Source organism: Jaculus jaculus, chromosome 14 (genome assembly GCF_020740685.1).
Source record: "Jaculus jaculus isolate mJacJac1 chromosome 14, mJacJac1.mat.Y.cur, whole genome shotgun sequence".
Taxonomy (NCBI): Eukaryota; Metazoa; Chordata; class Mammalia; order Rodentia; family Dipodidae; genus Jaculus; species Jaculus jaculus.
The window spans coordinates 16,984,131-16,998,698 of NC_059115.1; the positions used below are offsets into that span (position 1 = coordinate 16,984,131).

The 14,568-nt window shown below is 38.4% G+C and overlaps 1 protein-coding gene across 1 annotated transcript in view; it reads left to right on the forward strand.

Moving 5' to 3' along the window:
• LOC123454690 (zinc finger protein 829-like) overlaps positions 1–14,568 on the forward strand; it is a 49,761-nt gene that overhangs the window by 21,286 nt on the left and 13,907 nt on the right. The window contains exons 6-8 of the mRNA XM_045133515.1: positions 605–700; positions 1,974–2,078; positions 11,577–11,703. Coding sequence (XP_044989450.1) covers positions 605–700; positions 1,974–2,078; positions 11,577–11,703 — 328 coding nt within the window. The remainder of the gene's footprint in view (positions 1–604; positions 701–1,973; positions 2,079–11,576; positions 11,704–14,568) is intronic.

Here is a 14,568-nt window from a genome sequence, read left to right on the forward strand (position 1 = left end):
TGTGTATTAGGTCTGAAGCCACGGTTTACTCATGGGTTTTAGACTTCATTGTATTTCCAGTCATTGCTGAGGTATTTGTTTTACACATTTATAAAAGGCATCCACCTATTTTCTGTTTATGTAGGTAATCAGCAACTGTTCCCCAATATACATAAGGCATGGATCAAAATTTACAAATCAAGTGTTGAGAACATTTATAAATTGTGAAAATTTTCTAAATTATACTTGTTAAGCTTCTTGTCTTTAGTTCCACATTTTTTTTAAAAAATTGATTTTTCATGCACTTACATTACAGTTGTAGTGTTTTAAAAAAAATTTTATTTATTTGAGAGTGAGAGTGAGCGAGAGAGAGAAAAAGAGAGAGAAAGGGTGCGTCAGGGCCTCCAGCCACTGCAAACGAACTCCAGATGCGCATGCGCCCCCTGGTGCATCTGGCTAACATGGGTCCTGAAGAATCGAGCCTCGAACCAGGGTCCTTAGGCTTCACAGGCAAGCGCTTAACTGCTAAGCCACCTCTCCAGCCCCCAGTTGTAGTCTTAAGCTTTAGGTGAGTGATACCTGTGTTCCTGATTCTGAAAATAGTTCTCCCTTTGTATCCTTTTAGATTGAAAAACGAAGTTCTAATTTCATGTCCTTGATGATTGAATTTTGCTGTGTCAAGTGTGATGACAAAGAATACGGTATTGTTTATTATGAAAAGGTGCGTTCCTTGGAAATACTTACATCTCTGAGGTTGTGGGGAGCGGACAGGTTAAAAAGAATATGGTATTGTTTACTATGAAAAGGTGCTACTCATGGTCTCCGAGGTTGAGGGGAGTGAACAGGTTAAAAAGAATATGGTATTGTTTACTAAGGAAAGGTGGGTTCCTTGGAATTGTTTATGGTAAGTGACTGTGCACACTGTTAAAATATGTAGTTCTATCTAGATTGGTCACTTCTTAAATTTTCCTTTAAAATAAATACAATAACTTTAGTTACATACATGTGATTTAGCTCTCTGGAATTAGGTGCAAATGATGCTTATAATAAAATCATAAGAAATGATGTAGGATCACACAACCATTTAATTTGAATTGTTAGAAGAACAAGGGAACGAAAGGGTGAATAAATGAAAGAGAAGGAAGGAAAGTGAGGGAATGGAGTCTCTCATGTGATATTTGTCAGAGTAGGTGACTGGAAGAGAGCCACGTAAGATGCATTTGTATAGCTAGGATAAGTGGGTAAAAATTTTGGGAGTTTGACACTTTTGTGAAATAAGATTGGAGTAGCTACTAGGACTACCAGACTGATGCCTAGTGCACAAAAGAGAAAAAAAACATGGGCAGACATTTCACACATGTAATCAAGCAATAACACAAGTATCTTTAAAAAATACAATTAAAATGTGTATCTAAAAAATGTGTATTTTTGTGTCTAAATGTATCTGTAGAAGAATATTGACATAAATATATACATACATGCACACACACACACACACACACACACACACACGTAAAGCATTGGTAACATGGGTAAGACTTATGATTTGGGCCATGTGTGTAGGAGCTGATAGTGTATGTGTTTATTGTAGCATGAGGATCAATGTCTGTCCCCATAGTAGTCAGGTTACATAAGTGCTAAGATGGCCATACACTCACCTCATAAGTCTTGAAGAGCTTGTAGGTTTTGTCTGGGTGTCAGGGTTGGTTTTAGTGTTACGGTGGTATGTGACTGAGGATGTTAAAGTGTTATAGGAGGCCAGGATGGCCTGAATGTATTAGATACCATTGAGCCTAAGTCACACTTACATTACTAGTCCTTCAGTGGGTCCATAATTGTACAAGATTCATGGGGCTCCACAATGGTAACAATAAAACATTAAACATCGTGAAATGGTCTTATGTGTGTAACAATTTACTTTTATATTTCTGGCTGGCTATTAAAGTTTCTTTTTTGTGAAGTTTACATTCTCTATGTATTTAAATAATTTATAGGAGAATTTGGTTGAGAGCAAACAGCACAAGCTTGTGCAGTGTTTAAGAAGTGGACCTTTTGACCATGATCTCAAGGCTGATGCTGCTGCCAGAGACCAGCTGAATGTAAGCTTACAAAATACTCATGCAAAGATAGTTGTATGGATACTTGGTTGAAGTTGGTATCTTAAGGGTCCATTATTTCAGAATGTGGTGAAATCTGCATAATTTTCTTACCTTAACAGTTTCCTGTATCTGGAGTTTGGGTGTTTTATTGTGGGGAGGGCATGGCTGCTGTGCTGTGCTTGGTTTCTGGTGAATTAAGCCAGCTGTTTAGCAGGACATGTCATATGACATATGGCTCACTCATGCATGCCCAGGACATCTGTAGCTGATAGGACTTCTCCTGGCTTATGTAGTAATTGCATTGTAGTAATGTTTTTTAATGAAAAGATTGAAATGGAATGGATATATACAATACTATGTATATGTGTGACAAATGCAGGTATTTATTTATTTATTTATTTATTTTTTGTTGTAGATTATTGTGAGTTACCTACTGTTGTAGTTAGCTTCAGGTTACTGCAAGGAACTTCCATACAGACAGAGTTTATGGGAGGATGGGATGTATTTGAAGTTTATAGATCCAGGGGAAGTTCCATAATGGCCAGAGAAGGTGCCCCCCTTTCTATCCAAGCAGAGAGAGGAACCACCAGCAGCCAATCAGTACCACAAATGAGCAAAACTGCAGACAAACAGCAGGAACCCCAAGCAGAGCTCAAGCGCTGTGCATACTGTTAGGTTGGAAACAGATCTGCCCTCAGTTCTATTCTTCAGTACCCACGTAAGCCAGATGCACAGGGTGGCGTGTGTTTGGAGTTTGTTTGCAGTGGCTAGAGGCCCTGACATGCCCATTCTTTCTCCTATCTGCCCTTTGCTTTCTTCTTTCCTTCCTTCCTCCCTCTCTTCTTTCCTTCCTTCTTCCCTCTCTCAAATAAATAAATAAAACATTTTAAAAAATGAAAAGGCAGCTGGGCATGGTGGTGCACGCCTTTAATCCCAGCACTTGGGAGGCAGAGGTAGGATCGCCATGAGTTCGAGGCCACCCTGAGAGTACATGGTGAAATCCAGGTCAGCCTGAGCTAGAGTGAGACCCTGCCTCGAAAAACAAAAAACAGTAAACAATAACAACAACAAAAAAATCCACAAAAAGAAAAAAATGAAAAGGCATACCGCAGTCAAATATTGAGACCATATTTGAAACATTCTTACAGCAAAGATCATTGGTCTCTGTTATCTCTCTGTATTCCTAAGAGGTTCATGTTCTTATGAAAGGTCATCTACTTTTGTCATGGCTATAGTTGTTCTTCTGTAAACTTACAAAGGAATGCCCCAAGTTGTCTTTGTTTGGTTCCTGTCATTGTCCTCATATGACTATAAAACATTTGTTGCAAATATTCTTCACACACCATCTGAAAAATTGATTCAAATGCCAGTGTTAAAATTAACAGATAAGGGCTGGAGAGATGGCTTAGTAGTTAAGGTGCTTGCTTGTGAAGCCTAAGGACCCAGGTTTTGATTCCCCAATACCCATGTAAGCCAGATACACAAAGTGGTACATGCGTTTGGAGTTATTAGCAGTGTTTGAGGCCCTGTTGCACCCATTCTCTCTCTCTCTCTTTCTCTCTCAAGTAAGTAAATAAAAAAGTTGTTTTAAAAAAAGAGAACTTGGGGCTGGAGAGATGGCTTAGTGGTTAAGCGCTTGCCTGTGAAGCCTAAGGACCCTGGTTCGAGGCTCGGTTCCCCAGGTCCCACGTTAGCCAGATGTACAAGGGGGCGCATGCGTCTGGAGTTCATTTGCAGAGGCTGGGAGCCCTGGCGCGCCCATTCTCTCTCTCTCTCTATCTGTCTTTCTCTCTGTGTCTGTCGCTCTCAAATAAATAATAAAAAAATAAATAAATAAATAAATAAATAAAAATTAAAAAAGAGAACTTGGCTGGAGAGATGGCTTAGTGGTTAAGGCACTTGCTTGCAAAGCCAAACAACTCATGTTAGATTCCCAAGGACCCACATAAGCCAGATGCGCAAGGTGGCTCATATGTCTAGACTTAATTTGCAGTAGCTTAAGGCCCTGGTATTCATTCTCCCCCCCCCCTCTCTCCGTGTGTGTGTGTGTGTGTGTGTGTGTGTGTGTGTGTGTGTGTGTGTCTTTCTCTCTCTCTCTAGTAAATAAATAAAAATTTTAAAAAGTACTTTTAAAAAAAGGATTGGAAAGATGGCTTTGTGGTTAAGGTGCTTGCCTGTGAAGCCTAAGGACCAAGCTTTGATACCCCAGGATGTGCATAAGCCAGATGCACAAGGTTTCAATAAACAAACAAAAAAGGCTGGGCATGGTGGTGCAGACCTTTATCTTAGCCCTCAGGAGGCAGAGGTAGGTACATCACCATGAGTTGAAGGCCACCCTGAGACTACATAATGAATTCTAGGTTAGCTTCAGCTAGAGAAAAACAGCCAGGCACAGGGCCACTCACCCTTATTCCCAGCATTCAGGAGGCAGAGGTAGGCGGATTGCTGTGAGTTTGAGGCCAGCCGGAGACTACATAGTGAATTCATGTCAGCCTGGGCTGAAGTGAGACCCTACCTCAAAATAAATAAATGAAATAATTAATAGATAAAGGCAGATTAAATGTACACATTTTATTATATATAGTTAATCAAAAAGTTACTAAAGAACAAAACTGATGCACCACTCATATATACAGAGATAGGAAATCAGATTTGTTTCACTTTGTCCATGTGAAAATTTAATGAACAATCTTTTTGTGTTTGCTTGTATGCATGTGTGTATGTAATGTGTTAAGTGTGGACTTGCACACATTTGTGTCCTTGTGGCACCCCATATTTTCACCTGTGGTTGCCCTGAGTGGAACATCAGGTATCCATCCCAGTGTTTTTCTGGTCTTTTTTGAGACAGAGTCTCTTTTTACTACTTCTGGAGCTTTGGTAGATCTGAAAATTCTCAGGCTTCTGCTCCCCTGTAATCTTGGGATTACACACATACATAACCATTCTCAGCTGTTTTACATGGGATCTGGAGATTTTAGGCCTTCTCAATCTACCTGTGCTTGCCCAAGAAGCACATTTAACTACTGAGCAATATCTCAAGCCCATAATGAATAAACTTTAATGATTCAAATAATTTTAATATGTTATATTTGATTTTTCTGCCCCAAGTTTATGTTTTGAAGGTATCACACTTTTTATGACAGTATTTGAGGATGGCAACTATAAACTTAAGGTTTAGAAATTCAGATAGTAACCCCAGATCTGTTCTTATCATATGAGGAAGACACATTATAGGAAAAGGCTGTTTAGGGAATTCCCAGAAAATAAACATTTTCAAGCCCAGGAGACAGCTCAGAAGAAACCATGTGTGATGGCACCTTGCTCTAGGAAACCTATCTCCAGAAATATGACAAAGCAAAGTATATTGTTTATTCTATATAATTTCTGGTATATTATTATCATATTCCTAACAGTGAATATGCATGCTATCTCTCATGAAATTTTAGATATTACTGTTAAGTCTAAGGTATGTGGTTATTTTATATTTCTACCTTTAAAAGTCCAAGGATAAAAATAATAAAGATTTCGTCAGGCATGGTGGCACACACCTTTAATCCCAGCACTCAGGAGGCAGAGGTAGGAGTGTCGTCGTCAATTTGAGGTCACCCTGAGACTACATAGTAAATTCTAGGTCAGCCTGGACCAGAGTGAGACCCTACCTCAAAAAACCAAAATAATAATAATAATAATAAAGATTCATCTAAGGGAATACAAATCTAATCAAATGTTTATACCAGCAGATGCTATTCCCACAATTAGTGATAGGAGAATATTAGGTGAAGTATGCTTAAAAGATTTTTTTAGCCAATATCAATAGCTAGAATCCAGAACCTTTATTGGAGTATCTGAAAATATGCTAGAGCCCTGGGAATAATATCTCCTGATGGAGAGGGTGTTTGAGGTTTAATGTGAGAAGAAACACTTTGGCCTCTTGCCCAAACTCCAGTCTTAGGCAGTATTTTCTTAGGTCAGGACCTGCCTTCCAGCCAACAGGCACAAGATCTAGATTTAGGGGTCTGAGTACAACTCAGCAAGCTGTTTGTGGATAAGCAGTAGGTTTGGAGGGCACAAACTGACAATTGACACAGTAGTTAAGAAACTAATACTGACCTGGAAAGATAACTCAGTGATTACGGAAACAAATACTGCTGCCAACTGAATTATTGTGTGTCAGTCTTGGCCACATCAAATTCTAGTTACTTTGAAGTTCTTTCAGTCTATTCTGAGTGATTTGGAAACTTAGCATGTACAGCCCTATATTTCAGTAGGCTGTCTCTTTGCACACATCTCAATGACAACATGTGAAAAAGTGTCATTCATAGGCGAGAGCACAGGTACTTTATTTCTCTAGATGTTTGTTCTACTCTGTTAGTCCTCCAACCACCATGAGGTCTTCGGCACTTTAGAGGTATAGAAATTTGAGAGAAACCTGCTGCATCTTATATCTCATTATTTCTGATCTAATTGTAGCTGTGGCTTTTTCTGCCTACAGTTGCCCTTTTGCAATTTTATTGAATGGTCATAAAATCAAGAATAATACACGAACAAGTCGTACATTGTATGAGCAAAGCCTAAGGAGCTTTCAGCTTTGGATAATCCTTAAATATTTGTCAAAGGCATGGATTTAGGGGTATGTCCCATTAGACTCTGCTGATCCAGAACACACACACAGCGTGGTAATAAATGCAGTCACATCCAGATCACTTGCCTTCAACTAATCTGTGGGTCCTTACTTACTGACCTTATGTCTTCAATGCTATGTTCAATACTGCTTATAAATAGATGTTTGCTTGAGTGTAAAACAGATTCCTGTGGTAATTGGGCAGATAGCATAGCTTAAGACCAGTTTGCATTTTTAAACATTGCTTGTCAGTATTGTTCATCTGTGTTGATAAGACTAAAGGTACATGCATGAAGGCAGAGGAAGCAGTCGTATTGCTTTAAATAGGTGGATTACATAGTTGTAAAATTAACTTTAGGACATATTATAAATAAGAAATTTAGCAACTCACAGTAATAATCTCAGTGCAGTAATTTTAAGGTCCATAAGAAAAATTTCAATAGTTCTTTCCTAGATTTCATTTCCATATTTCATTCTTATAGTTCATTTTCACAGTTCATCCCACAAAATTGGGATGTATTCACCATAAGGAATGGTAAAAGTTTACAGTGATTTCTGTGCTACTTGCTTTTAATTCATCACCAAGTAACAAGCTCTCTAACGAAAGCATCATAAATCTGTGCAGATTTCACAATAGAAAATTAAAATACATTGTACACACTTTGTGAGTTCGATATACACCCTCATTTCTGTATCCCCCCATTCATTTTACTAGTTCCTCTGTATAATATATTTTGAATCAAGTAGGGAATAGAATAAGAAAGAGAACATGGACATTAACATCTGAATTCTCAAGGGAATTAGAGAAAAATAATATCTACTTTTTATTTCATTAGGAAGACTCCTCAGGATATATCATAAGTTTCCTGGAGAGTGAACCATATCATTCTTGTGATCAAACGCTTTGATTGTGCACATGGTACTTATCGAAAACAAGCTAATTGCATTCCTTAGCCTTTCCAAATCAGTAGAGTAGCAACTAGTTATAAGGTTTTGGTGAAGATGATTTATATTCTTCACTGAATGCCAGTAGTCCTCATGTTTGTGTTAAGATATTTGCATTACTGCTACCCTATTTCTCATGCCTGCATTCTCAATTTCAGTACTTCTGGCATGAAATTTATGGGTGCTCAACAGCCCTATTAAGGATTATTACCGAGCGTGGTGGCGCACACCTTTAATCCCAGCACTCGGGAGGCAGAGGTAGGAGGATCACAAAGTCTTGTTTGAGGCCACCCTGAGACTACATAGTGAATTTTAGGTCAGCCTGAGCTAGAGTGAGACCCTACCTTGGGGGAAAAAAAAGAGGGATATTGTTAAATAAGCCAGTCAGTGGCATGAATCCAAGACTGCAAAATCATGATTCCCTTTCTTGGTGTCATGAACATATATATATATATGTGAAATCTGAGAGGTAATGTTTCCATAGTGATTCTTAGATTGTGCTATAATTAAAATCCCAGGACCACTGTAAATAAATATTTTCACTTGTGCCTCCCTCTCAGGTTCTTTCTCTTAATTTCATTAGATGCATCCGAATTGTTTTAATTCACCTACCAGCACTTATTTTGAAATATGAGTGTAGGTTATACTATAGGGATTTCTGATTGATAGCTGAGTTTAGCCTTCATTCACTTGGGTGTATTTAACACTGCTGTACTGGGATTGGGTAGAAAAAGTCAATGCAGTCAACATTCACATTATTGTAGAAAATACTTTTTTTGATCCTGATACACAGTAGTTGATGAGTAGAAAAAAAGTGTAACTACATAATTGAGTCCCATAATAGATGAGATTAGAATAGCTTATATTTCCTGTGTCAGAACACAGAAAAGAAAGACAATAGGAAGAAATGACTGACTCTCAAGATTATAGATTCAAGGTCAGTGGTCACCGCCACTTTGCTCCTGGAAATTCTGCATATTTAAACTTTGTAAACTTGTACACCTCTGCTTTTCCTAATGTTGCCTAAAGAGTTTTATTTCCAATAAATTTTGCCTATCCTCTTTTTTGGGTGGAGGTTGAGGTACGGTCTAACTCTAGCTCAGGCTGACCTGGAACTCACAATGTAGTCTCAGGGTGACCTCGAACTCATGGCAATCCTCGTACCTCTGCCTCCCAAGTGCTGGGATTAAAGGTATGTGCCACCACACCCACCTTGCCTTTCCTTCTTAAACACTATTTGTTCAGTTTTTTTTTTAAGTTAACTTGCGTATTTTAAGTTTTTACTCTTGAACATAATCGTTTTATAATTATATCAGGGTGGCAATTACCCAATATCAGCACTATTTTTATAGTAATGAATAGAAAATCCAACTACTGCTTTAACAAACTTAGAGAACAAACCTAAGACATTTATACCTTTTAATTAAATTAACTATTACCTTACAATATGTGAAGTTCAACATTTGTTTTCTTAAAAACAGAAGATTAAACAGCTTCAAATAGAATAATTTTGGCAATAGTTAAAATGTATCTAAATAAAATATATGCAGAACCAATAAAATTTGAACACATCTGAATATCCCCTCCTTTCTGGTTGCTAGAGACAGGGTCTCGGTTATGAGCTCCCCATCCTGCGCTCACGATCCTCCTGCCCCGGCCTCCTGAGCACTGGGATTAAAGGCCTGTGTAAGCCAGCTCTGAGGCTTTCTTTGGATGACCTATTTTAAAGAATGTGGTTATAATTCAAACTCGACAGTAACGAGATCTTATAAACAATATATAGGAGAAATGAAAATCTGCTTCTCAACTAACTGTGGATTCCCTCATACTAGAGCAAACCATGCCTAACATGGGCATGAGCAGATCCGCTCCCCGGAAGAAAACTGCATATTAGCATTCAGGAGTCATAGCACATATACTTATTTGTTCAGTTTTTCTCCAGCTCTCTTGATTCCATATTTTTTTCACTAAGGAGGCCCACTCTGGACCTCCTATTATTGCTATATGTATTTATTTATTATTATATTTTTGGTTTTTCATGATAGGGTCTTGCTGTAGCCTGGGCTGACCTGGAATTTACTACGTAGTCTCAGGGTGGCCTCAAACTCACAGTGATCCTCCTACCTCTGCCTCCCAAGTGCTGAGATTAAAGGTGTGTGCTACCACACCCAGATACTGTTATTTTTATATTAGTGTCTGGATCCCTTTTGTAAAAATTATTTTTTTTTGTTTTTCATAAAAAATCAATTTATTTATAACATACTGCATTTTGGTGCAATGTTCTCATGGATTTAAATTCTTATGATACCTCTCCTTTGCCCCCATTTCTTTCTTTTTTTTTTTTTGGTCTTTCGAGGTAGGGTCTCACTCTAGTCAAGGCTGACCTGGAATTTACTATGTAGTCTCATGGTGGCCTTGAACTCACGGTGATCCTCCTACCTCTGCCTCCCAAGTGCTAGGATTAAAGGTGTGCACCACCAAGCCCAGCTTTTTTTTTTAAATATTTTATTTTTGTTTATTTATTTTATAGAGAAAGAGGAAGACAGAGAGAAAGAATGGGTATGCCAGGGCCTCCAGCCACTGCAAACAAACTCCAGATGCATGTGTCCCTTTGTGCATATGGCTAACATGGGTCCTGGGAATCGAACCTGGGTCCTTTGGCTTTGCAGGCAAACGCCTTAACTGCTAAGCCATCCCTCCAGCCTGTCTGCTCCCATTTCACTCTGGGTATCTATCAGAGAAGTTGCAGATATTCACTGTGATTAACCTTAGGTCAAAAGAAATGAGCTTTAATGCTTGTTTTCCATTTACTTTTGGTTGTCTGTACTATTTTATTGTATCTGTCTGTGCTTGCAAACTGCAGAAGAACACCAAGTTATGGGAAATTCTTTTTTTTTCCTAGAAACAAATTTTATTTTAAGCTTCCCAGAATATAATTTTCTTTTTTATCCTTTGTTGCTCTCCACTTTATTATTTTTTAAATTATTATTAGTTTTTTTAAAATTTTTATTAGCATTTTCCATGATTATAAAAAAATATCCCATGGTAATTACCTCCCTCCCCTACACACACTTTCCCCTTTGAAATTCCATTCTCCATCATATTATCTCCCTATCACAATCATTGTACTTACATATATACAATATCAACATATTAAGTACCCTCCTCCCTTCCTTTGGGAAATTCTTTAAGTGGATTTTTGTCACACACTTTGTTATTGTGGGGTTGGGGGCTGTCTCTTGAAAGTTCAAATTCATCTATGACTTCTAGTTCTATGTTCTATCTTTTTGATTGCCAAAGATTTAGTAGGATTTAAGCCTGGGGCCTTGGATTTTATTAGAGTAATTGTTAGAAATTTTTCAAGTATGTCTTATGTCTCAACAAAGACTTCATTGAAACACAGTCCTTTTTTCACTTTTTAAATGAGAGAGAGAATGAGCAAGAGTGAGTGAGAAGCCTAGTGGCGCACTCCTTGAATCCCAGCACTCGGAAGGTGGAGGTAGGAGGATTGCTATGAGTTCAAGGCCACCATGAGACTACATAGTTAATTCCACATGAGCCTGAGCTAGAGTGAGACCCTACCTCGAAACCGCCCTTCCTCCCCCCACCAAAAAAAAAATGAATGAAAGAGAGAATTGGCGTGCCAGGGCCTCTAGCCACTGCAGTTGAACTCCAGATACATGTGATATAAATACAGCATTCAAGAGAGTATTTCTATATTTGAGGTCTTGATTTTATACAGGACTGTGATTATAAGGACATTATTATGATATAGTCTCAGTTCGAAAATGCATTAAAGAACATGAGTGTATGAGAAAGGGTCATTCTCATTGCTGACCTACACTAGAAAACTTGCCCTACTTATTCCTTGATTCACTGGGTCAAGTATACAGCTCCAGGTCAAATAGTGCAATTGTTATTTTTAATTTCAGGATCCACTGACATTCAAGGATGTGGCCATAGACTTTTCCCAAGAAGAGTGGGAATGTGTGGACCCTGCTCAGAGGTCTTTGTACAAGGATGTGATGTTGGAGAACTACAGCAACCTGATCTCTGTGGGTGAGACGATTTTATTTTATTTTATTTTTGCAGAATTCTTATGTCATTCTCAGGGTTCATTGACACACTACTTCATAAGGTTACTGTAAATTAATTTTAGATCCTACATGAATAAATGGAAAGTCAGGAGTATAAAGTACCTTTTTATGATATCTTGTATATCTTTATACTTTCTTTTTTTGAAGGTATTATAAAGCTTTATTTTTGTTCCATTATAAGTTTAGAAACTCAGTAGCATATCATTGTCATCAACATGAGTTTCTTTTCCATTCTTGGATTTGACTCAGTTGTAAATCAAACTGAAACTCAATATATGCAAACAGAAAATGCTTTATAATACTCCTAAGCATCTAAAAGGAAATAATGATTGGAAATGCATTTAAAGAGCACTCTATGTTATGTTCCTTCTAGTTATATAGCATGAACTGTTTTAGATGTCCCAGGGTAATCTAAAGAGTACAAGGTAATTCACAAGTATTCTTGTGTCTAAGCCTGACCCTGCCTGGAGCACACAGTAAATAGCCCTGGAATGTTGAGAGAGGAGACAGAAGCCAAGCAGCCAGGTATGTTGGAGTAAAAGAAGCAGGGTCCAGGTAAAGGCTCAAAGTCAAGGAGGTACAAGACCTGAAAATGGTATTGCCAAGCTTGGTTTCAGCAGAAATGATTCATGATCATTTGACTTGAAGTAATAGCATGTCATCAAGATACATCCTCGTGTAGATGGTAGAAGACTTTCTGGCTTAGTACACCCGAATCATGTTTAAATGAATACTAATATGTTCTATGATTTTTGTTGTTGTTTTGTTGTTTGTTTTTTCTTTTAGAGTGAGACCCTACTTTTTAAAAAAAAAATTTCCCTCTGAGTATCTTTGTAGGGCTTTTCTATTTGTGTATCTTTTCAAATTTTTATTAACAATTTCCATGATTATAAAAAATAGCCCATGGTAATACCCTCCCTACCCCCACTCTCCCCTTTGAAACACCATTCTCCATCATACCCCCTTCCCATCTCAATCAGTCTCTCTTTTTTTTTTTTTTTTTTTTGGTTTTTCGAGGTAGGGTCTCACTCTGGCTCAGGCTGACCTGGAATTCACTATGTAGTCTCAGGGTGGCCTTGAACTCATGGTGATCCTCCTACCTCTGCCTCCCAAGTGCTGGGATTAAAGGCGTGCGCCACCACACCCGGCAGTCTCTCTTTTTTTTTTTATTTTTATTTTTTTATTTGAGAGCTGCAGACAGAGAGAAAGACAGATAGAGGGAGAGAGAGAGAATGGGCGCGCCAGGGCTTCCAGCCTCTGCAAACGAACTCCAGACGCGTGCGCCCCTTGTGCATCTGGCTAACATGGGACCTGGGGAACCGAGCCTCGAACCAGGGTCCTTAGGCTTCACAGGCAAGCGCTTAACCGCTAAGCCATCTCTCCAGCCCCTCTCTTTTATTTTGATGTCATGATCTTTTCCTCCTATTATGATGGTCTTGTGTAGGTAGTGTCAGGCACTGTGAGGTCATGGATATCCAGGTCATTTTGTGTCCGGAGTGAGCACGTTGTAAGGAGTCCTACCCTTCCTTTAGCTCTTACATTCTTTCCGCCACCTCTTCTGCAATGGACCCTGAGCCTTGGAAGGTGTGATAGAGACATTGTAGTACTGAGCACTCCTGTCACGTCTTTCCAGCACCATGGTGCCTTCTGAGTCATCCCAAGGTCACTGCCATCTGAAAAGAGAACATTTTCTACCAAAAGTGAGAGTAGCATTAATATAAGGATATGAACATTAAGAGAAGTGCTTACTGAGCAATTTGGTGAGCATAGTATATACATTTAGCCAGATAGCAACAGTTGTTATACCCCTAGGGCTCATGACTAGCCCTGTTTGAAGTTTCCAGTATCAGGATTGTAATGTCCTCCTGTTAAAGTGTGCCTTTAATCAATATAAAGTGACCTTCCTTATCTTTCTTAACTAATGTTGGCCTGAAGTCTACCTTGTCTGATATTGTTTTCTAGGCCCATTTGCTTGAAACACTGTTTTCCAACCTTTCATCTAAGATAGTGTCCATCCTTTGTAGAAAGGTGAGTTTCTTGGAGGCAACAAATTGAAGGATCCTGCTTTTTAACCCAGTCTTCAAACCTATGTTTTTTGGTTGAGGCATTGAGGCTATTGATATTAAGAGATATTATTGAAAGGTGTGTATTTATTTTTGCCATTTCTGGTTTTACCTTTGTTCTCTTGTGTTAGCTAGTATTTGAGTATTGTTTGTTTTTTTTCAGGTTCTTTGTATGTGTGCTTTTCTTTCTCTTCAGCATGGAGGATCCATTCTTTCAAGTATTTTCTGTAGAGTTGGTTTTGTCTTCAAATACTCCTTTAGCCTGCTTTTGTTGTGGAATGTCCTTATTTCTCCGTCTATTTGAATGGATAGCTTTGCAGGATAAAGTAACCTTGGTTGGCAGTTGTTATCTTTCAGGACTTGGAATAATACATCACTCCAAACCCTTCTGGCTTTCAAAGTTTCTGTTGAGTAATCTCTGTGATCCTGATGGGCTTGCCTTTGTAGGTAACTTGATTTTTTCTCTCTGACTGCTTTCAATATTTTTTCTTTGGTTTGTGTTTTTGGTAGTTTTATTATGATATGGTGAGGAGAGGTTCTTTCCATGTTTTGTCTGGCTGGTGTTCTAAAGGCTTCCTGTATCTGCATTGGCACCTCTTTCCCAATTTCAGGGACGTCTTCTAGGATTTTGTTGAATATGCCTACTATGCCTTTGGAGTGAAATTCTATATCCTGAATTCTTATGTTCGATCTTTTCAGAGTGTCCCAAATATCTTGAAATTCCCATTCATACTTTCCTATTAGTTTGTTTTTCTCTTTGTTGG